Consider the following 23,014-nt stretch of genomic DNA (forward strand, 5'->3'; position numbering starts at 1 on the left):
TCTTTCTTTCTTTCTTTTCTTTCTTTCTTTCTTTCTCCATGCAGTCTCGCTCTGTCGCCCAGGCTGGAGTGCTGTGGTGCAATCTTGGCTCACTGCAAGCTCTGCCTCCTGGGTTCATGCCATTCTCCTGCTTCAGCCTCCCAAGTACCACCACGCCCGGCTAATTTTTTGTATTTTTTAGTAGAGACGGGGTTAGCCAGGATGGTCTCAATCTCCTGACTTCGTGATCCGCCCACCTCGGCCTCCCAAAGTACTGGGATTACAGGCATGAGCCACCGAACCCGGCCTCTCTTTCTTTCTTTCTTTCTTTCTTGCTTGCTTGCTTGCTTGCTTTCCTTTCAGACAGGGTGTCGCTCTGTCATTCAGGCTGGAGTGCAATAGTGCAATCATAGCTCATTGCAGCCCCCAATTCTTGGACTCAGGCAGTCCTCCTCCCTCAATCTCCTGAGTAGCTGGGAACCACAGGTGCACATCACCTGATGAATTTTTAATGTTTTACAGAGACAGGGTCTCACTACATTGCCCAGGCTGATCTCAAACTTGCAGCTTCAAGTGATTCTCCTACCTTGGCTTCCCAGAGTGCTGGGATTACAAATGTAAGCCAGTGTACCTGGCACAGACTAAGGTTTTAGAAAGTCCTTGTGTGCATGTGTTCAGGACCCTCGAAGAGTGTCGGGGCCAGGTGTGGTGGCTCACACCTGTACTCTCAGCACTTTCAGAGGCTGAAGTAGGAGAATCGCTAGAGGTCAGGAGTTCAAGACCAGCCTGGGCAACATAGTGAGACCCCATATCTACTAGAAATTTATTTTTTAAATTAGCTGGACATGGTGGCGTGCATCTGTAGTCCCAGCTATTCAGGAGGCTGAGGCGGGAGGATCACTTGAGCCCAGAAGGTTGAAGCTGCAGTGAGCTGTGATTGCACCACTGCGCTCCAGCCTGGGTGACAAAGTGAGACTTTGTCTCTTAAAAACAAAACAAACAAAAAAAGAGTATAGGGACCATGGAAACCCCAGATGGGAAGGGAGAGTAGAGGGAGCCTGAAATGGGCTTTGAGGTGGGATGCCGCCACAGACTGGGTAACTCGGGCGACTGTTTTTTCTGATCTGAACTCAAGTCTGCACAGTGAGTGTGGGAGAGGATACCAGAGCCTGTGATGTCTTCCCCCAGGCGGAGGCACGGTTCCTCCGGCATGGACTGGAGTCAGTTAACAAATATTAAAAAGCATTCACCGTGTGCTAGGCAGTGGGGTATAAGACCAGTGAGCTATGCTACAGTGGGGGAAAACGGTCATTGAATAAGTAAGTCAATAAGGGTCATTTCAATGCAATTGTTCTTGGGAAAACAAAATGGCACAATGTGACAGACAGAGGGTAACTTCGGCAGTGTGGAAGCCAGGATGGTGGCAGAAAGGCATTCTAAGGAGGTGACATCTGAATGAGATCTAAATGGTCAGGAGTGGCTGACTTTGTGGAGACCTAGGAGACGGGAGTTTCAGCCAAAGAGAGCAGCCAGTGCAAAGGCCCTGAGGCAGGAATATACTGCTGTGCCCAAGGACCATCGAGGAGGTCAGTTTTGCTGCAGTGAAACGAGAAGGGAGGAGGGGAAGTGAGAGGAGAGAAGAGGGCTGCCTTGTAGGAGGCTGGGTCTGTAGAGACCAAGGAAGCTTCTGGAATCAGTGACCTGGAGATGCCTCAAAGGATGGTATGAGGGGCCAGTTCCACCCACCACTCACTCCTCACCCTCAGGTCTTCTTTCTAATTCTCTCCACTCAGGGATCCATTGGATTTCCCGGGCCCCTGGGACCCATAGGAGAGAAAGGGAAGTCGGTGAGTCATGACCAGGGGTAAGGGAGAGGCGCGAACTTGTCTGAGGGAAACAGCATGTGTGGTTGTGTCTGATGATGGGTAGACCCTGAGTGTCTGTGTCTATGCCTGGAAGCACTTGTGTGCACACATGCTGTTGTATGCAATGCATGACACATGTAGGTGATTACACATGGTATTAACATGAATATGACTTTAAGTATGTGTATGTGTGTTTCATGTATCTTTCTTTTCTTTTTTTTTTTTTTTTGAGATGGAGTCTGCCTCTATCGCCCAGGCTAGAGTGCAGTGATGTGATCTCGGCCTCCCTGTTTCAAATGATTCCCTGCGTTAGCTTACCAAGTAGCTGGGACTACAGGCGCCCACCACCACGCCCGGCTAACTTTTTGTATTTTTTAGTAGAGACGGGGTTTCACTGTGTTAGCCAGGATGGTCTCCATCTCCTGACCTCGTGATCCGCCCGCCTCGGCCTCCCAGAGTGCTGAGATTACAGGCGTGAGCCACTGCACCTGGCCTCGTGTATCTTTCAATATAAATGAGACAGGGTTTGAACGCCGCAGCCTGCAGGCCTGTGCCTGGGTGAACAAGGGCATGAATCTGCATGCACTTTGCATGATGGTGGGCATGAATGTGTGCAAGAAGCTTGTACACATGCATGAAAGGACGTGTATACACATGTGTGTGTTTCCGTGCACACTGAGTGATGTGTACACAGGCATGTATTGTATTTGTGTTGTTATGTGTGTATTGTAACAGTGTTAATGAACATTGTATTTATATTCATGAGTGTATGTATACTGCTGTGCTTATCAGGACAAAGTCCTCAGCTGAATCTGGGCCTGCATATGTTGACAGTGTATATACATGTGTGCAAGAGATGCATTGCATGATGAGTTTTGTGTCATCTTCAGGCTGTGGATTGCCAAACGCATGCCATGATTGCATGCAATCATGTATGCATACTGCACAACTGTGATAAATACATGTCTCTGTGGCCAAAGATGCTTGCACGTTTGGACTCTGTAGATGCAATCATAGTTACAATTGTGTGTTTGAGATCTGTGTGGTTTTGAGTATAAGTTGTATTTGTGTGTATGTGTATGACTGAAAGGCTTGTGAATAAATGTGTGGCAGACAGCTTTCTGGGTATGTGATTGGGTGCCTTTTTGTGTTTGCATCATGCCTTTGCACCCTAATTCTCTTCTGCTTTCTCTCTTACAATTTATTTTCAGGGAAAGGCAGGACAGCCAGGCCTGGAAGGAGAGCGGGGACCACCAGTAAGAAAACAGAGAGTGCCCCCTACCCTGCTGGGACCTGGGGACAGGGCTGGGAAGGAAAGGTGGTGGAGAGGTCATCAGAGGGCAGGGAAAGGGTTTGGGTTATATCAATGTCCCTGGAGAGGGAGTCACAAGGGGAGGGCACCTGGAAGACTTGGTCTCATCTCCCAGGCTCCCCCACCCCCTCATATCTGATCTTTGCCTTTTTTTTGTTTAGGGCTCCCGTGGAGAGAGGGGGCAACCGGGTGCCACAGGGCAACCAGGCCCCAAGGTATGGGATGGGTGGGCAGTCAAGGCCCCCCATGCCTCAGGCTCAGCCAGTCCCTCCCAGTTCTTCCCAGTTGAGTTTGTTCTGGGGCCTGAGTCTCATTCACTCTGTCCTAGGGCGATGTGGGCCAGGACGGGGCCCCCGGGATCCCTGGAGAAAAGGTGAGAGTGTGTGTGTGTGTGTGTGTGAATGTGCATGTGTATGTGTGTCAGAGAGAGAGATTCTGAGTGGAGGACAAGCCCAAGACATGAAGAGACATTATCATGCAGTAGTAAGAGCACAGTTTAATTGGGTATGGTGGTGCACGCCTGTAGTCCCAGCTACTCTGGAGGCTGAGATGAGAGGATTGCTTGAGCCCAGGAGTTGGAAGCTGCTGTGATCTAATCACACCACTGCACTCCAGCTTGGGTGACAGAGCAAGACTCCATCTTTAAGAAAAGAAAAAAAGGAGCACAGCCTCTGAAGTCAGAGAGCCATGAGTTCAAGTGCTGGCTCTGCCATTCACCTACTGTGTGACCTTGGGCAAGTCACTTAACCTCTCTGTGCCTTAGTTTTCTCCTCTGTAAAATGGGAGTAACCTCAGTCTCCCAGCCGCAGTGGTGAATAAAATGACTGACTGTGCGGAGAATGCCCTGCCCGTGCCTGGCATGCAATAAGCACTCAATGTGTGCTAGATCCTGTTGTCATTATGTGGGGCTCAGGGAGTGGGCAAAGAGGGAGGAAGGATGAGACAATGACTTCCGGTTCCATTTCAGGGCCTCCCTGGTCTGCAAGGCCCTCCAGGATTCCCTGGGCCAAAGGGCCCCCCTGTGAGTGAGGTCACCCTCATTGGGGGTTGGGTGGGTGGAGGATATGGGAAGGGACGAAGCCCTGTATCTGTGCCCCAACTCTTTCCCACCTCATCCGCAGGGTCACCAAGGTAAAGATGGGCGACCAGGGCACCCTGGACAGAGAGGAGAATTGGTGAGTAACCCCTCAACCTTTGATTCCTGATCCTTTTTTCTTGTGTGTGTGTGTGTGTGTGTGTGTGTTTTGTTTTTTTGTTTTGTTTTGTTTTTGAGACACAGTCTCACTCTGTCACCCAGGCTAGAGTGCAGTGGGGCGATCTTGGCTCACTGCAACCTTTGCCTCCCGAGTTCAAGCAATTCTCCTGCCTCAGCCTCCTGAGTGGGACTACAGGCGCGTGCCACCGTGCCTGGCTAATTTTTGTATTTTTAGTAGAGACGGGGCTTCATCATATTGGCCAGGCTGGTCTCAAACTCTTGGCTTCGAGTGACCCACCCGTCTCTGCCTCCCAAAGTGCTGTGATTACAGGCGTGAGCCACCGCACCAGTGGCCAGATTGCTGATCCTATCAGGTCTTCCCTGTCTCCCCGTCCCCCATCCCTTCCCCCATGTAACACCCCCCACCCCCATTTAATTTTTCTCTCTAGGGTTTCCAAGGTCAGACAGGCCCGCCTGGACCAGCTGGTGTCTTAGGCCCTCAGGTCAGAATGGACTCCATAAACCTCCCTTGTTTTGTACCAGTTGGGGGATACTTAGGGGAAGGCTGGACTCCTAAGCGACTCCCCTGGGCCACCCCAACTCAAGAGGAACCTTCTTCCTCACCAGGGAAAGACAGGAGAAGTGGGACCTCTGGGTGAAAGGGGGCCTCCAGGCCCCCCTGGACCTCCTGGTGAACAAGGTCTTCCTGGCCTGGAAGGCAGAGAGGGGGCGAAGGTGAGACACTGTCCATTAGAGGTCTTGGTTGAACATCCAAGATCAACCAAAGGCTCGGAATCAGTCTCATGGGGGAGGGGCCCTGAGTCACAGACTGGACGGAGACATCCCCTCCCTGGAGCTTGACTTCCCTCCTCTGCACTCCTGCAGGGGGAGCTGGGACCACCAGGACCCCTTGGGAAGGAAGGGCCAGCTGGACTCAGGGGCTTTCCCGGCCCCAAGGGGGGCCCTGGGGACCCGGTGAGTATCTTTGGAGACCCTCCTGCATGTCCCTTAGAGAAGGAAAGGATGGGGGGGTCGGGGGAGGGATGGGGGAATGGCATTTGGGGTGTGGGAAGTGATGAAAGCAAAAAAATGCTGGAGGGAACTGGAGAAGGCTGATCCCTCAAAGCTCAGTGTCCAGTCCCAGGAGAGAGGTGGGGACTGTGAGCTCCCCACAGAGGAAGACAGGACTTGGGGACACCCTTGGGAGTCTCTTGACTGTGAATTATCTCCTACTTCAGGGACCTACTGGCTTGAAGGGTGATAAGGGCCCCCCGGGGCCTGTGGGGGCCAATGTAAGTATAACCCCCTGTGCTGGGTGGGGGCAGGGTGGAGGGAACTCAAGGTGTCTTGGAAGCTTGACATTGTCATGATAAAACCCATGATGGAGGCCAAGGCAGGCGAATCCCTTGAGGCCAGGAGTTCGAGATCAACCTGACCAACACGGTGAAACCCTGTCTCTACTAAAAATACAAAAATCAGCCAGGCATGGCGGTGAATGCCTGTAATCCCAGGTACTCTAGAGGCTGAGGCAGGAGAATCACTTGAACCTGGGAGGTGGAGGTTGCAGTGGGCCAACGTCAGTTCTGTTGCTCACTGGCTGGGCTGTTGTATTCCTTGGCAAGCCTCAGTTTCCTTGTCTGTAAAATAGCCATGATGAGAAGCCTCATCTCATGTATGATCACAAACCTCCTTGAGATCATTTATCCAACAAATACTTACCTGTGTGTTGGCCACCAACATATAAAAACCCCTTTTCTTGGGCCAGGTGTGGTGGCTCATGCCTGTCATCCTAGGTCTCTGGGAGGCTGAGGCTGGAGGATTGCTTGAGCCCAGGAGTTTGAGACCAACCTGGGCAACATAGCCAGGCCCTGTCTCTACAAATGTATATATATATACCCCACCAGGAGGACTTTGGCTTTTGTTCTAAGTGAGATGGGAGCCATGGAGGGTTCTTGAGCAGGGGAGGAATGTGCCCAGCCCCTCAAGTGCTCACAGGCACCCTCTGGCCGCTGCAGGAAGGGAACAGGTTAGATATAATCCTGGTAACCACAGAACTCAGTGCCTAGTGGCTTGAAAATCCTCCGTAAAGGAGAGCTACTACTGGTATTATTCCTGATTCGTCTCCCTGTTTTCAGGGATCCCCTGGTGAGCGGGGTCCTGTGGGCCCAGCAGGAGGCATTGGACTTCCTGGCCAAAGTGGCAGCCAAGGCCCCGTTGGCCCTGCAGGCGAGAAGGGGTCCCCGGTAAGTGACTTGCCCATCCCATTCTTAGGGCCTCCTCAGGGTCTGGCCCTGCCACACCCCAGGACATGGCTCCTGCAGGACATTCTTGCTCTGACATCCCCCTTTCCATTTCCCACAACAGGGAGAACGTGGTCCCCCTGGCCCCACTGGCAAAGATGGGATCCCAGGGCCCCTGGGGCCTCTGGGACCCCCTGGAGCTGCTGGGCCTTCTGGCGAGGAAGGGGACAAGGTGAGGAGTTCACAGAGAGGAAGGGTCCAGGGGAGGATGGGGGTGAATGGAAGCTGGGTCTTCATCCCATTTCCTCTGCAGGGAGATGTGGGTGCCCCTGGACACAAGGGGAGTAAAGGCGATAAAGGAGATGCGGTGAGTGGAGATCCGCAGTGAGGCGGGGTGGGGTGGGTAGCAGAAGAGAGAGGAGGCCAGGGATGTAGAGATCATTCTTCATGGGGTAGGAGAGGCCATGGAGTTTTCTGCCTTCTAGGGTACCATCTTGATACCTACATGCAACAGAAGGTACTTGAGCTGCCTGGCGCAATGGGTCCACAGAACCCAAATGCGGAGAGGATAGGGATAGCTGGGGCTCCCAAAGAACTGGAAAGGCACTGGGGTGCGGGTAACCTCCTTCTCCATTCTTAGTGACATGTCCTTCCCTCTGCCCGTGACTCTGCATGGCAGGCACTGAGGCATCTGATACCCAACTAACATCTGATACCCCGCAAACATCAGACCCAGTGTCTTGTATCATTGAGCCAGCTTCGTCCCTGGGTCTTGGTGGAACTTGTGAGGAAAGGTCCTGATGGCCAGGGCTTGGCTTAGGACAGATGTTTGTCTGATCCCGTCAGTCGGTGGCTGAGAAGACAGGATTTGGGGGGATGTAGCTGTTGCTCCCTGGTAGGGAATGTGGGTTGGGAGGCAGTGATTGATAGCTCCAGTGCCCTCTCTAATCTTAAACCTGAGGGAATTTTTTGATTCCGTTTCCCGTTCTCCCAGGGCCCACCTGGACAACCAGGGATACGGGGTCCTGCAGGACACCCAGGTCCCCCGGTGAGTGCCCCCAGCTTTGCAGTCCTTCTCTGGATCCTTGATGGGAGGGATAGTGGGAGCAAATGACAGTGGAAGCACACTGACTCAATCCAAACCTCAAACCCAACCCTGGTCCTCCCTCAGTACTGACACCCAATGTGAACTCAATCCAAGAATCGGAGTCAATCCTAATCCAACCATGTCATCCCTTCAATACCAACACTCTGTATGAACTCACCCTCAGAATCTTATTCAATCTCAACCCAACCATGTCTTCCCCTCAATATCAACACCCAGTATGAACCCAACCCCAGATTCGGAGTCAACCCCAACCCAACCATGTCTTCTTCTCAATACCGACACCCAATGTGAACTTAACCCCAGAATTTGGCACAATCTCAACCCAACCACGTCTTCCCCTCAGTGTCAACAGTCAATGTGAACTCAACCCCAGAATCTGGCCCAATCCCAACCCAACCATGTCTTTCCCTCAATACTAACACCCAATATGAACTCACCCCCAGAATTTGGCTCAATCCCAACTCCAACCATGTCTTCCCCTCAATGCCAACACCCAATACGTACTCACCCCCAGAATCTGAGTAAATCTCAACCCAACCATGTCTTCCCCTCAATACCAGCACCCAATATGAACTTGACCCCAGAATCAGAGTCAGTTCCAACCCAACAATGTCTTCCTCTCAATGCCAACACCCAATGTGAACTCAACCCCAGAATCTGGCCTAATCCCAACCCAGCCATGTCTTCCCCTCAGTGACAACACCCAATGTAAACTCAACCTCAGAATTTGATTCAATCCCTGCCCAACCATGTCTTCCCCTCAATACCAACACCCAATATGGACTCAACCCCAGAATCTGGTTCAATCCTCATCCTCAACCTTGATCTGCCCCTCTATATCGATGTTCAATATATACTCAGCCCTAAAATTGAACTAAATTCCATCCTAAACCCAGCTCTGAACCCCATTTCAGCCCCAGTCTCAACTCTGCTCATGACCTTAACCTCAGTCCTACTCAAACCTTATCTTCAGCCAGACACGGTGACTCATGCCTGTAATCCCAGTACTTTGGGAGGCCAAGGCAGGTGGATCACCTGAGGTCAGAAGTTCAAGATCATCCTGGCCAAAACGATGAAACCCCATCTCTACTAAAAATACAAAAAAACTTACCCGGGCATGGTGGCGGGCCCCTGTGATCCCAGCTACTTGGGAGACTGTGCCAGGAGAATTGCTTGAACCCCGGAGGTAGAGGTTGCAGTGAGTCAAGATGGCACCACTGCACTCCAGCCTGTGTGACAGAGGGAGACTCCGTCTCAAAAAAGGAAAAGAAAAAAAGAGAGAGAGAGAGAGAGAGAAAGCCAGGCACGGTGGCACCCGGTTGTAATCCCAGCTACTCAGGAGCCTGAAGCAGGAGAATTGCTTGAACCAGGGAGGCAGAGGTTGCAGTGAGCAGAGATCTCGCCACTGCACTCCAGCCTGGGTGACAGAGTGAGACTCCTCAAAACAAAACAAAGCAAAGCAAGGCAGAACAAACAAAAACAAACAAACAAAAATGACCAACCAAACAAAAGCCTTATCTTCCAATCTCTTAACCAAGCCCTGACCCAGACCTGTCCTTTTGTGTTTATTTATTACCATACAATAGGAACATATGGCCCTATCCTTAACCCCAACTCTGACCCACTCTTCCAATACTGACCCCAGACCTGAACTCAAACTTTGAATACGACCCTGGCTCCAACCTCAAACCCAACCCTAAATTCCATCTGAACCCCATATGAACCCTGCCCATGACCTGAACCTCAACGGCAAATCTGACTCACTGTTTAACACTTTGACTCAACCCTTGACTTCATTCCCAAGCCCTGTTCCTTAACCTGGACCCCAACTCCAACTCAACCCTGACCCTCCCTAAACTTAATCTGAATCCTGACTCCAACCCTTAACCTCAGTCTTGACCCTTGAGACTCAATCTGCCCTAATCCCTGACCCAGACCTTAAATGTGCCCGGGTTTGTATTCTCCGTCAGGGAGCAGACGGGGCTCAGGGGCGCCGGGGACCCCCAGGCCTCTTTGGGCAGAAAGGAGATGATGGAGTCAGAGGCTTTGTGGGGGTGATTGGCCCTCCTGGACTACAGGTGGGTATCTGGGTTTGGGGGTGGCACCTCTGGTTCTGCCTACCTGGTGCCCCAATCTTGGTTCTTTGTACCACAGGGGCTGCCAGGCCCTCCCGGAGAGAAAGGGGAGGTCGGAGACGTCGGGTCCATGGTATGCACTCCCAGAGGAAGGTGGGAGCGGGAGGGTGGTGGCTTTATAGGGTGGGGGCAGGCATTAGATTCATTTGAGGGACATTGTCATTTTAAGGGCCCTGAGGGTCACCAGCATCGAGAGTGGTATCTGTGGTCACTGTGGCCTTTTGGGCGGGGTGGGCTCTATGGTCACTGGATACTAATGCTGACCTTCCACAGGGTCCCCATGGAGCTCCAGGTCCTCGGGGTCCCCAAGGTCCCAGTGGATCAGAGGTGAGAACTCTTGGGGGGCCAGCATGGCTCAGAAATGGGGACACCCATTTCCTAAGAAGAGGATGTTGGGATTCCACTGTCCCACTCCTACCTCTTGCTGTCTCTCCAGGGCACTCCAGGACTGCCCGGAGGAGTTGGTCAGCCAGGCGCTGTAGGTGAGAAGGTGAGTGAGGGAAGGCAGGGGCTGCACGGGGGGAAGAGAGAAATCTAGTCCTATTGGGCAGGGACATTCTGGGGAGCCCCTCCTTGTCTGCTAGGATGGGACCTTTCCCCACTCTCACGTTGCCTCCTGCAGGGTGAGCCAGGGGAGGCTGGAGACCCAGGGCCTCCGGGAGCCCCAGGCATCCCGGTGAGTGACTGTGTGATGTGGTCCCTGCACCCAACTCAGGGAACCCCTGACCCCTGGGCATCTTGGGCCACTTTGACCTCTGGGCAGTCCAAGGCCATCCACTTACCCCGGTCCTGTGGCCATCCCTGATTACCTTGAGGAAAGACACTTGGAAGGTCTCAGATAGGGCTGCTATGTACAGCTCTGTAGGTTGCACACTACACAAGACTGCATGGCCCAGGAGATAGGTGAGGGCTCAAATCTGAGTCATGAGTCCTGACTTGGGGATGAGTTGCCCACAGGGAGCCCCTCTTCTAATTCGCTCAAGAGCAGCACATGGGCTAGGCCGACCTTGCACGTGACCAGTGGGCACCTAGACCGTCCAGATCTTTCACTGTCATAAGTCCCAGCTCCTTCTGACCTTTGACCCTTGGACAACCTAGGCTACTCTGAACCCTGACCCCAGAAAAGTCCCAGACCACCCCAATGCCTGAATCCAAGTATGCCAATCCTTGATGCCTGGAGAGTCCAGACCACTCTGACCTCTGCCCTCTTCTGTAAAGGGGCCCAAGGGAGACACTGGTGAAAAGGGGGACTCAGGCCCATCTGGAGCTGCTGGACCCCCAGGCAAGAAAGGTCCCCCTGGAGAGGATGGAGCCAAAGGGAACGTGGTGAGTCCTGGGGGGAAGTGGGGGCAGACATGGGAGGGGGCATTTTGAGTGTACTTGAAGTCCTCCCAAACTTTTTTTTGAGATGGAGTCTTGCTCTGTCACCAGGCTGGAGTGCAGTGGCATGATCTCAGCTCACTGCACCCTCTGCCTTCCGGGTTCAAGTGATTCTTCTGCCTCAGCCTCCCGAGTAGCTGGGACTACAGGCACGCACCACCACACCCGCCTAATTTTTGTATTTTTAGTAAAGACGGATTTTCGCCATGTTGGCCAGGATAGTCTCGATCTCCTGACCTCGTGATCTGCCTGCCTCGGCCTCCCAAAGTGCTGGGATTACAGGCGTGAGCTACCACACCCGGCCGAAGCTCTCCCAAACTTCTAGCCAGGGATTGCATCCTCTAATTTACTGATCTCATGAGCAACCCCCAGAACATGGATGAATGAATTAACGGGTGGATGGATGGATGAATGAATGAGTGGATGAATGGATGAATGAGTGAATTAATGAATGGACAAGTGAATAACTCAGTGGATGGATGAATACGTGAGTGAATAAATGGATAAACAAATGCGTGAATGAATGGATGAACGAGTGAATGAATGGGTGGATGAGTGAATTTAATTAATGGAAAAATGAATAAATCAGTGGACATATGAATATGTGAATGAATACATGTGTACGAATAAATGAGTGAATGAATGCATGAATGAGTAAATTAATGGATGAATAAGTAAATTAATAGATGCATGAATGTGAATGAATGGATGAATGAATGAGTGACCAAATGGACAAACGAGTAAGTGAATGAGTGAATGGATGCATGAATGAATGGATAGATCCACAAGTGAACAAATGACTGAAGAGATGAATATGAATGAATGGATAGATCCATAGGTGAACAAAATGACTGAAGAGATGAGTGAATGAATGGATGGATGGATGGATGAGTGAATTAGTGAATAAATATGTGAATGAAACATAAACGTACAGTGGTTATACATCATTGAATGGCATGAAAGTTGATTTCACAGCGGATCATTCTAACGTTGTTGTAAAGGTTAAGGTTGAATTGGGTCAGATTTGGGGTGGATGTGGGATTTGGCCTTGAGGCGAAGGTTGAGGCCCTTCCTCCACCACAGTAGGGTTTGGGGTGGGTGGAGGTCAGGAAGGGGTTTAGCATCTGTGGGACCTTGACTTGAATCGCATTGTTTGGAGTGTTTCTTCTCTGAGTGTGTGAATGGATGGATGGATGGATGGATGGATGGATGGATGGACGGATGGATAGATGGATGGATGAATGGATGGATGGATAGATGAATGGATGGATGGATGGATGGATGGATGGATGGATGGATGGATGGATGAATGGATGGATGGATGGATGGATGGATGGATGGATGGATGGATGGATGGATGGATGGATGGATGGATGGATGGATGGATGGATGAATGGTTGGATGAATGAATGAATAGACAAATTAATGGCCAGTTTTCTCTGTGAGACCCGAGCTGGGAGGCTGTGAGGAGGCTGCAGTGAGATCATGCATGCAGCATTCCTAGCTCAGTGCCTGCACCCATGAAACACGAGAATGTTCACTCTACCAAGCCAGGATTTTATGTTTTGTTCACTAATGTGTCCCCAGAAACCAAATTGTTCCTGGATACAGTTGATCTGTTCCATAAATGCATGATTGCTCCACAATTCAGAGATGTGATTATTAATCATTCTGTGTTCCAGGGCCCCACGGGGCTCCCCGGAGATCTAGGGCCCCCAGGAGACCCTGGAGTTTCAGTGAGTGTGACCCCCTCCCCAATCCTGGCATATTTCCTAATTCTGTCCCCGTTTCCCCACCCCCACAGACCTGGACCCTGACAGTGGAACCAATAACCTTCTTTTGTCCCCCAGCCCACCCCATTTCTCACGTACCCTCATCACCCCTCACAACTCTGTCTTCCCCCTATGCAGGGCATAGATGGTTCCCCAGGGGAGAAGGGAGACCCTGGTGATGTTGGGGGACCGGTGAGTGGGAAAACAGAGGGTGTGGTGCTGAGAGTGGGGGTTGGGGAGCTAATGAGTGAGTGAATTGGGGGGCAGGGGAGTGAGCTAGTGGGGTACCCAAGGTCCCTGCAGGTGCTCCCACTTCATCTCTCTGGGGACCCCCAGGAATGTGAGCAGCTTGAGGCAGTAGGTGGGAGGTGGGAGTGCCTGCTGCTCGGGTGATGCTTGGGGAAGGCTGTCCTCTGGTCCTAGGCGTCCTAAAACAGTCAGGCTCAAACGTTAGCTGAGACCAAAAGTGGTGTCCTTGTCTCCTTCAGGGTCCGCCTGGAGCTTCTGGGGAACCTGGCGCCCCCGGGCCCCCTGGCAAGAGGGTGAGTGATAAGCCACCTCCTGAATCCTCGGCTTACCTACAGTCCCCACTCACCTTACAGACCCCATTCATCCCACAGCCCTCACCCCACAGACCCCACTCACCCCACAGTCCTCACTCACCCCACAGCCCCCACTCACCCACAGACCCCACTCACCCAGACCTCATTCACCCCACAGACCCACTCACCCCTCAGACCCCACTCACCTTACAGACCCCCACTCACCTATAGCCCCCCACTCACCCCTCAGACCCTGAGTCAGCCCCTAGACCCCGCTCATTGTCTTTCCCTTCTCAGGGTCCTTCAGGCCCCATGGGTCGAGAAGGCAGAGAAGGGGAGAAAGGTGCCAAGGTGAGTCCCCTGACAAGGGGAAGGGTCCCTGCACTACTCTAGGCCAACAGTGGGGCCATCAGGAGAGGGTGGACCTGTGACCACCCCAGGCACCCACTCCCTCCAGATCCCAGATGCTTCTTGGCAGGAGGCAGGAACCCCCTGACTCTGGCCCACTCCCTTGCCTGTGTCCATTTCAGGGGGAACCAGGTCCTGACGGGCCCCCAGGGAGGACGGGTCCAATGGGGGCTCGAGGGCCCCCTGGACGTGTGGGGCCTGAGGGTCTTCGAGGGATCCCCGGCCCTGTGGTGAGTGGAGCGGGGCAGGGGCGCGACAGGGCGTGTCCAGCCCCTTTCTGCCTGCTCCCAGCTTGTGATCCCATCACCATTTGGAGGGGCTGCCCCTGGTGCATGGTGGGGGGTCCACACTGGGTTCTGACAGGGTGCAGCCCACCCCATGTTCTATTCCATCCTCAGGGTGAACCAGGCCTCCTGGGAGCCCCTGGACAGATGGGCCCTCCCGGCCCCCTGGTAAGAGACTTGTTCATCCCTGAGGCCCTGGCTCTGAGGACCACTCTGGGCACCTAGTGACCACCTAGTGAGCATCGGTGCAGGATGACCCTCACTGACCGTCCATCTGAGTGTCCACACTGCTCGTCTCTACTAACCATCTGATCTGACCTTCCACCTTGATGATCTACACTGCCCATCTCTATAACCCTCTGCCCTAACCTTCCACCTTGATGGTCTACACTGCCCATCTCTATAACCCTCTGCCCTAATCTTCCACCTTGATGGTCTACACTGCCCACCTCTACTAACCCTCTGCTCTGACCCTCCACTTTGATGGTCTACACTGATCACCCAGGCTGACCTTGGCCACTGACCACTCACGTTGTCCATCCTCCAATCAACCCCTCATTAGCTCTCATCATTCCACCTTGGTGGCCTACACTGACCATCCCTTGACCCCCATCCCTGGTAATTCCCGTTTGAAATCTGCATAATTTCCCATTTGACCATCCCCCAACCACCCACACAGACCTCGAGAGTTCACATTTGAGAATCCCTGACTGACCCTTGCTCTTCTCCCAGGGGCCCTCTGGCCTCCCAGGGCTGAAGGGAGATGCTGGCCCCAAGGGGGAAAAGGTAAGGACATCATTCCATTATTTTCTTCCCCATCTCCTCCCCTCTTTCCCTCTGTCCCTGGCCAGGGGGCTGGGAGATTGGCACATCTTCCGCTCCCAAACTCATCACCCTAAGGCTCCAGGAGAAAAACCTCCCTGAATAGTCCCATGTCCTCCCCTGTCTATGCCTCTTTTGTCCTCCAGGGCCACATTGGATTGATCGGTCTCATTGGCCCCCCGGGGGAAGCCGGTGAGAAAGGAGATCAGGGGTTGCCAGGTGTGCAGGGACCCCCTGGTCCCAAGGGAGATCCTGTGAGTGTCCTGACCTCAGTGGGAAGAATATGTTTGAAGGAGGGGATGGGTTGAGAGACTGTGGGTGTGGGGTCTAAGAAACATGGGTCTGGATTAGTGAGGGTGTGTCTAGGGAAAATAGGGGGCTCTATCTCAGAACTGGCAAGTTGGAGGCTGTGTCTGAGGTTTGGGGTCTCTCTGTGGGGGAATTGGAGGCTTGTCTAGGGTTCCGGGTCTTCCTTTGGTGGGACTGAAGGCTTGTCTGGCGATCTGTCAGGGCAGTAGGGTGTACCCCACCAATTCTGACCCTGATGTCCTTTCCCTAGGGCCCCCCTGGTCCCATTGGCTCTCTGGGCCACCCTGGTCCTCCAGGTGTGGCGGTGAGTATGAAGCGAATCTTTTGTGGGATGAGGTCACTATGGCGGGCCAGCCAGGACCTCAGCTCTTCCTTTCTGTACCCTACAGGGCCCCCTGGGACAGAAAGGCTCAAAGGGGTCTCCGGTGAGTACACCCTGCTTCCGTGGGCTTACATACGCCAGCTTCCCATCCCCTCCGCTCTACCAGAGCCCTCCACGCCTCTGCCTTCATTTAGTTATTTATTCATGCAATCGTGCCTTTGACAAATATTTATTCAACACCTACTGTTGTATTTCATCAGATCCAAAATGCCATCAATTATAAGACGTACCATTATTTTACAAACTGCTAGGAAAGTAAACAGTTCTGCCAAGTAAACTATGACTTGCCAAAAGATGCTAAGAAGCTGATTTCAGAGACGTTAAAACATGAAAAGAAAATTTGGGTCTGATGCTTAATGCTGAAAACTTCATGTCCCTTCCCCAAGGCTGTATGTGTGTGAGTGTGTGTGTGCGTGTGTGTGTGAGTATGTGCGTGAGTGTGTGTGAGTGTGCGTGCGTGTGTGTGCGTGAGTGTGCGTGCGTGTGAGTATGTGCGTGAGTGTGCGTGAGTGTGAGTGTGAGTGCGTGTGAGTGTGCGTGTGAGTGTGTGTGAGTGTGAGTGTGTGTGTGAAGTGTGAGTGCGTGTGTGTGTGAGTGTTGGTGGGAAGGGTCTCCATAGACAGAGTTCATTCTCCAAGTGACTTCTCCCTACAGGGGTCCATGGGCCCCCGTGGAGACACCGGACCTGCAGGCCCACCAGGCCCCCCGGTGAGTTCCACAGGGAGAGGGGGCTGGGCACCAAAACCTGGGGGGAGAGCAAGGACTATGTCTGGGTGTCCCCAGAGGGTCCTTTCGTGCCCACCACTGGGCCAGGCACACACTAGGTGTTCAGAGGATGTAGGTGAAGAGGGTAGTTCCCTACAAAACCCCAGGGAAGGTCTGGCCTGGAGGTGGGGGTTGGGGGAACACCCATGGGGGCTCTGACCTGGGTCTTGTCTCTCGGACCCCATCTCTCCTCCCTGGCTCTCTCCATCTTTCTTATCTGTCTCTGTCTTGATACTTGCGCCACTATTTCATCTTTTGTCTCTCTCCCCACTCTCTGTCCCTCTGTCTCTGCTTTTCTTGCGTTTTCTCTTTTGTCCTCTTACAACTTGGCTTCTCCCCATCTCTGAATCTATCTCTCTCTTTCCTGTGTGTCTCTCCCTTCCTGCTTATCTCTCCTTTCTCTGTCTCTGCCCCTTGTTTATCTCTCTCCCTCCTCTTTCTCATTTGTGTCTCTCTGCCTCTTCATCTCTGCCTGTCTCTCTTTCTCCCGGTCTCTCCCTCCCCCATCTCCCCTCTCTTCTCCTCCGTCCCCATCCCCCACGCCCAGGGTCCCCCTGCCGAGCTGCATGGGCTGCGCCGGCGCCGGCGCTTCGTCCCAGTCCCACTCCCAGTCGTGGAGGGCGGCCTGGAGGAGGTGCTGGCTTCGCTCACATCGCTGAGCTTGGAGCTGGAGCAGCTGCGGCGTCCTCCTGGCACTGCGGAGCGCCCGGGCCTCGTGTGCCACGAGCTGCACCGCAACCACCCGCACCTGCCTGATGGTGAGGTCCGGTCCCCCCGCCACTTGGATAGGCGGAGGTTGGGGATGTGGGGGGGTTGGGGTCCATCGGGTCCCAACCGGACTCACCCACCCTGCCTGGTTCTGCGGCAGGGGAATACTGGATTGACCCCAACCAGGGCTGCGCGCGGGACTCGTTCAGGGTTTTTTGCAACTTCACGGCGGGAGGAGAGACCTGCCTCTATCCTGACAAGAAGTTCGAGATCGTGAGTGCCCCAAACCTCTCATCCCCTCCCCCAGGAAGGGCTGTCCCCTGCTTCCCACACCCACACCCACACCCACCTTGTCTGGGACATTATCCTTCCTTCAACTGGCACTTACTGTATGCCAAGTCCTGTCTCAAGAGCTGGGACTACTGCAGAGGATCAAAAAGAAAAAAATATAAGGCCAGGTGGTGGCACATGCCTATAATCTCAGCATTTTGGGAGGCTGAGGTGCAAGGATCGATTGAGGTCAGGAGTTCGAGATCAGCCTCAGCAACATAGCAAAACCCCGTTTCTACAAAAATTAAAAAGTTGACCAGGCATGGTGGTGTGAGCCTGTAGTCCCAGGTACTCTGGAGGCTGAAGTGGGAGGGTCTTTTGAGCCCTAGAGGTGGAGGTTGCAGTGAACCGAGATGTGCCACTGCACTCCAGCCCGGGTGACAGAGCAAGACTCTGTCTCAAAAAAAAAAAAGAAAGAAAGAAAGAAAGAAAGAAAAAGAAAACTCTCTCTGCTTTTCTGGAATCCATACCTTCCATGGGAAGACAAAGAAGGAAAACTCCAAAAGAAATCAATAGGCTGGGCATGGTATCTCATGCCTGTAATCCCAGCACCTTGGGAGGCCAAGGGGGGCAGATCACCTGAGGTCAAGAGTTCCAGACCAGGCTGACCAACATGGTGAAACCTCGTCTCTACTAAAAATACAAAAATTAGCTGGGCATGGTGGCGGGCACCTGTAATCCCAGCTACTTGGGGGCTGAAGCAGAAGAATCACTTGAACCTGGGAGACAAAGGTTGCAGTGAGTCGAGATTGCACCATTACACTCCAGCCTGGGCGACAGAGTGGGACTCTGTCTAGAAAAAAAAAGAAAGAAAAGATAAAAAAGAAAGAAAGTATCTACTTCATAGAGTGGCTGTGCAATTCAGATACTGATGCAAAAACAAGTATCAGTGAACGGTTTTGTTTTTTTGTGTGTGTGTGTGACAGAGTCTGGCTCTGTCTCCGTGGCTGGAATGTAGTGGCATGATCTCAGCTCACTGCAACCTCTGCCTCCCAGATTCAAGCAATTCTCCTGCCTCAGCCTCCCCGGTAGCTGGGATTACAGGCATGCACCACCACACCCAGCTAATTCTTTCTTTCTTTCTTTCTTTCTTTTTCTTTTCTTTTTTTTTTTTTTAGCAGAGATGGGGTTTCACTGCTACTTAGGAGGCTGGGGTCAGAGGTTTGCTTGAACTTTGAAAGTCGAGGCTGCAGTGAGCCAGTGATCACACCACTGCACTCCAGCCTGGGTGACAGAACAAGACCATGTCTTGAAAATTAAAAAAAGCTGGGCATGGGGGTGTACACCTGTAGTTCTAGCTACTTGGAAGGCTGCGGTGGGAGGATTACTTGAGCCCAGGAGTTTGAGGCTGCAGTGAGCTATGATTGTGTCATGCACTTCAGCAGAGAGATCCTGTCTCAAAAATTAATTAATAAATTAATTAATTAAAATAAAATGGTACCACTAGGGACCCAGAGTTCAATCCCACTGGGGAGCCCTGGGAGACTGTGTAGCACAGGCACCTGAGAGCTATCTCCCTTGGAGGCGAGGGAGCTGGGGTATTTATCCACCAACTCCCATCAGTCATTGGGTGAGGGCTGCCTCAGGGGCATGAACCCCTTTCCCCCATTGTGCACTGGCAGAGCCCATCCATCCCAGAAGCCAGAGAACATCCTGACATAATCACAGCAGCCTACGATGTGAGGAAGTAAATGCAGATGGGATCTAGGTGGCACCAAGGGCATCAGCTACAGTGACCCTCGCTTTTCTCCTCCAGGTGAAATTGGCCTCCTGGTCCAAGGAAAAGCCTGGAGGCTGGTATAGCACATTCCGTCGAGGGAAGAAGGTGAGTCACCAGAGGCCAAGGTGGGGAGTGGCATGAAAATTGATAGGAACCAGCAGGTGGGTTTGAGGGATGGGTTCTGAGAGGTGAGATGAACAGGATAGACTTGCCTCTACCTTCCTAGGGATCACAAGCTGGAGGTGAGGTGTCAGCATCAGATATGTAACAGGCAGTCAATTGCCGTAGAGAATGATGGTGCCAGGACAGGGGAAGCACAGGGCATGGTGGAAATTCAGAGGAGTGTTTGTTGGAAAGACCAGAAGGCTTCCTGGTAGAAATCACAGCTCATCTGAAGCCTAAAGAATGCACTGCGTTAGCAAGCTAGGAAGGGCACGGACAAGTGTTCCAGGAAGAGGGAATGGCATATGCAAAGGTTCAGAGTCAAGACAGGATCTGGTGAATTTGAAAAAGAAAAAGTCACATGGTTGGGCACAGTGGCTCATGCCTGTAATCCCAGCACTTTGGGAGGCCAAGGTGGGCGGATGACCTGAGGTCAGGAGTTCGAGACCAGCCTGGCCAATGTGGTAAAACCCCATCTCTACTAAAAATACAAAAAATTAGCCAGGTGTGGTGGTGCGTGCCTGTAATCCCAGCTACTTGGGAGGCTGAGACAGGAAAATCGCTTGAACCCAGGAGGTGGAGGTTTCAGTAAGCCAAAACCATACCGCTGTACTCCAGCCTGGGCAACAGAGTGAGATTTCAAAAAAAAAAAAAAAAAGAAAGAAAGAAAGAAAGAAAGAAAGAAAGAAAGAAAGAGAAAAAGCATTATTAAGATATTTTGTATTTTTTTCATATTAGCTCTTCAAAATCTGATGGAGATTTTACATTTATAGTACATCACAATTTAAATGCTAAATTTTATTGGGAATATTTGATCTATATTTAGATTTCATAAAACCATTGAACAACAGTTCAAAAAGTAGATTCAGGGCCGGGCACGGTGGCTCAAGCCTGTAATCCCAGCACTTTGGGAGGCCAAGACGGGTGGATCACGAGGTCAGGAGATTGAGACCATCCTGGCTAACACGGTGAAACCCTGTCTCTACTAAAAAATACAAAAAACTAGCCGGGCAAGGTGGCGGTGCCTGTGGTCCCAGCTACTCGGGAGGCTGAGGCAGGAGAATGGCGCGAACCCGGGAGGCGGAGCTTGCAGTGAGCTGAGATCTGGCCACTGCACTCCAGCCTGGGCGACAGAGCGAGACTCCGTCTCAAAAAAAAAAAAAAAAAAAAAAAAGTAGATTCAGACTCAAGTTGTTCCAAACATAAGCTTTCTGATAACTGGATTAAAGCTCAGTCACTAGTTATGAATTTTTTTAAGTTAAAAAAAATTAAATGAAGTTAAAAAAAAAAAATCCCAGCCAGGCATGGTGGTGTGCACCTGTAGTCCCAGCTACTTGGGAGGCTGAGATGAGAGGATGACTTGAGCTCAGGAGATGGAGGCTGGAATGAGCCAGAATTGTGCCAGTGCACTCCAACTTGGGCAAAAGAGCAAGACCCCAACCCCCACTCACCAAAAAAGGGAAAAAAATTAAATAAAGTAAAAAACAGCCCCTCCTTCAAATTGGCCGCATTTCAAGACACATGGCTGCCATATTGGACAGGGCAGAAATCGGGTATTCAGGAGACAGTGAGCTCTCTAGATCCAGTGGCTCACAAGAGTGGAGGTAGAGTTGTGACTTCCGGGTGGGGTTGGGTGTGTTAAAACCCTGGATTGGTGGATGAAGCAATCAAAATTTGGGAAGTCATATGGGGTGGGCATGGAGACCTACTGGATGGAGAGGTGGACAGAGTGGATGTGCAGGTGACTCTTGGGATTCTGCCAGGGATCTCCAGGTGGCTGGTGGGACCTTTTCAGAGATGGCGACATGGGAGGGGTGGGTTGTCTGCTGGTGGATGGAGATTCCCAAGGGGTGGGTTCTGCCGAAAGAGGCTCATGGAGCCCCTCACCCTCTGCGTTGCCCTCCACCCACCAGTTCTCCTACGTGGACGCCGACGGGTCCCCAGTGAATGTCGTGCAGCTAAACTTCCTGAAACTGCTGAGTGCCACAGCTCGCCAGAACCTCACCTACTCCTGCCAGAATGCGGCTGCCTGGCTGGACGAAGCCACGGGTGACCACAGCCGCTCCGTCCGCTTCCTTGGCACCAATGGAGAGGAGCTGTCCTTCAACCAGACGACAGCAGCCACCGTCAGCGTCCCCCAGGATGGCTGCCGGGTAAGAGGGTGGGGCAGTGGCCGGCTGGAGAGGGGAGGCAAGACCTCAGCCACCCTCCCCATAACTCACCATCTCTATCTTCTCTGTGGACAGCTCCGGAAAGGACAGACGAAGACCCTTTTCGAATTCAGCTCCTCTCGAGCGGGATTTCTGCCCCTGTGGGATGTGGCGGCCACTGACTTTGGCCAGACGAACCAGAAGTTTGGGTTTGAACTGGGCCCCGTCTGCTTCAGCAGCTGAGAGTGTCCGGGGTGGGAGGGACCGTGAGGGAGCCCCAGAATGGGGTGCCTTTGGTGCTGAGGCCTTGAAGCCACCGTATTTATCGTTACCTGTGACTCTGGAGCCAATGGGATGTGACTTCGCTCATCACGGTCAGTCATTCCTTCTCCTTTCCAGGGCGCTGGGGGCTGGGCTTCCCTGGCCCAAGGGTCCAGCCTCCTCCCACCCCATTCCAGGTGGCATACTGCAGTCTGGCTCTTTCTCCCCTCCCTCCCCCCCCAAGCGTCACCTCCCCACCTCTTGAACCCCCATGCAATGAGCTTCTAACTCAGAGCTGATGAACAAAAGCCTCCCCATTCCCCAACGCCTGCCTCCTCACTCCTCCGTCGCTGCCCTTCACACCTTTTGGTGCTACCCTTCCCCAGAGTTAAGCACTGGATGTCTCCTGATCCCAGGCTGGGACCCCCACCCCCTTTGATCCTTTCCACTTCCACGGTGAAAGGACTAAAGTCAGACTACAGAGGGAAGTGGGACTTCCCTTGACTGAGCTGTATGTTTCTTCTCCTGCCTCAGCCCAGCTCTGCAAATCCCCTCCCCCTGCCCCCCACCTCCCCAGGCTCACCTTGCCATGCCAGGTGAATCGGGGACCAAGATGGTGGGGGGGAATCAGGATCCTAATGGTGCTGCCCTATTTATACCTGGGTCTGTATTAAAAGGGAAAATCCCCCCTGTTGTAGATTTCATCTGCTTCCTTCTTAGGGAAGGCTGGGATATGATGAGAGATTCCAGCCCAAGCCCGGCCCCCCCACCGCCAGGCCATAGGGCATAATTTGCATCTCACATCTGAGAATAAACTGATGAACTGTGTTTTCGTCTCTGTATTTCTTTTTTAAATTTTTTTGCTTGTTTTTATTTTTGTTTTATTTATTTATCTTTGGGACGCAGTCTCGCTGTGTCGCCCAGGCTGGGGTACAGTGGTGCAAGCTTGGCTCACTGCAACCTCCGCCTCCCAGGTTCAAGCAATTCTCCTGCCTCAGCCTCCCTAGAAGCTGGGGTTACACGTGTGCATCACCATGCCCAGCTAATTTTTGTAATTTTAGTAGAGATGGGATTTCACCTTGTTGGCCAGGCTGGTTTTGAACTCCTGACCTCAGGTGATCCCCCACCTCAGCCTCCCAAAGTGCTGGGATTACAGGTGTGAGCCACTGCGCCCGGCCCTTGTTT

General features: G+C 52.5%; 1 protein-coding gene across 1 annotated transcript in view; it reads left to right on the forward strand.

Annotated features, from left to right (window-relative positions):
* The window catches only part of LOC111527761 (collagen alpha-3(V) chain), a 37,284-nt gene extending 14,627 nt beyond the window's left edge, over positions 1 to 22,657 (forward strand). Inside the window, exons 24-59 of the mRNA XM_031934917.1 lie at positions 1,773 to 1,826; positions 3,056 to 3,100; positions 3,318 to 3,371; positions 3,485 to 3,529; positions 4,124 to 4,177; positions 4,278 to 4,331; positions 4,801 to 4,854; positions 4,979 to 5,086; positions 5,237 to 5,326; positions 5,590 to 5,643; positions 6,487 to 6,594; positions 6,716 to 6,823; positions 6,905 to 6,958; positions 7,586 to 7,639; positions 9,670 to 9,777; positions 9,854 to 9,907; positions 10,108 to 10,161; positions 10,271 to 10,324; positions 10,457 to 10,510; positions 11,053 to 11,160; positions 12,897 to 12,950; positions 13,125 to 13,178; positions 13,475 to 13,528; positions 13,826 to 13,879; positions 14,059 to 14,166; positions 14,335 to 14,388; positions 14,953 to 15,006; positions 15,189 to 15,296; positions 15,602 to 15,655; positions 15,741 to 15,776; positions 16,388 to 16,441; positions 17,046 to 17,256; positions 17,367 to 17,479; positions 19,293 to 19,361; positions 21,332 to 21,571; positions 21,665 to 22,657. Of these exons, the coding sequence (XP_031790777.1) occupies positions 1,773 to 1,826; positions 3,056 to 3,100; positions 3,318 to 3,371; positions 3,485 to 3,529; positions 4,124 to 4,177; positions 4,278 to 4,331; positions 4,801 to 4,854; positions 4,979 to 5,086; positions 5,237 to 5,326; positions 5,590 to 5,643; positions 6,487 to 6,594; positions 6,716 to 6,823; positions 6,905 to 6,958; positions 7,586 to 7,639; positions 9,670 to 9,777; positions 9,854 to 9,907; positions 10,108 to 10,161; positions 10,271 to 10,324; positions 10,457 to 10,510; positions 11,053 to 11,160; positions 12,897 to 12,950; positions 13,125 to 13,178; positions 13,475 to 13,528; positions 13,826 to 13,879; positions 14,059 to 14,166; positions 14,335 to 14,388; positions 14,953 to 15,006; positions 15,189 to 15,296; positions 15,602 to 15,655; positions 15,741 to 15,776; positions 16,388 to 16,441; positions 17,046 to 17,256; positions 17,367 to 17,479; positions 19,293 to 19,361; positions 21,332 to 21,571; positions 21,665 to 21,811 (2,832 nt within the window). The 3' untranslated portion in view covers positions 21,812 to 22,657. The remainder of the gene's footprint in view (positions 1 to 1,772; positions 1,827 to 3,055; positions 3,101 to 3,317; positions 3,372 to 3,484; positions 3,530 to 4,123; positions 4,178 to 4,277; positions 4,332 to 4,800; positions 4,855 to 4,978; positions 5,087 to 5,236; positions 5,327 to 5,589; positions 5,644 to 6,486; positions 6,595 to 6,715; positions 6,824 to 6,904; positions 6,959 to 7,585; positions 7,640 to 9,669; positions 9,778 to 9,853; positions 9,908 to 10,107; positions 10,162 to 10,270; positions 10,325 to 10,456; positions 10,511 to 11,052; positions 11,161 to 12,896; positions 12,951 to 13,124; positions 13,179 to 13,474; positions 13,529 to 13,825; positions 13,880 to 14,058; positions 14,167 to 14,334; positions 14,389 to 14,952; positions 15,007 to 15,188; positions 15,297 to 15,601; positions 15,656 to 15,740; positions 15,777 to 16,387; positions 16,442 to 17,045; positions 17,257 to 17,366; positions 17,480 to 19,292; positions 19,362 to 21,331; positions 21,572 to 21,664) is intronic.
* Positions 22,658 to 23,014: the final 357 nt, after the last annotated feature.

The sequence above is a fragment of the Piliocolobus tephrosceles genome, chromosome 21, assembly GCF_002776525.5.
Source record: "Piliocolobus tephrosceles isolate RC106 chromosome 21, ASM277652v3, whole genome shotgun sequence".
Lineage (NCBI taxonomy): Eukaryota > Metazoa > Chordata > Mammalia > Primates > Cercopithecidae > Piliocolobus > Piliocolobus tephrosceles.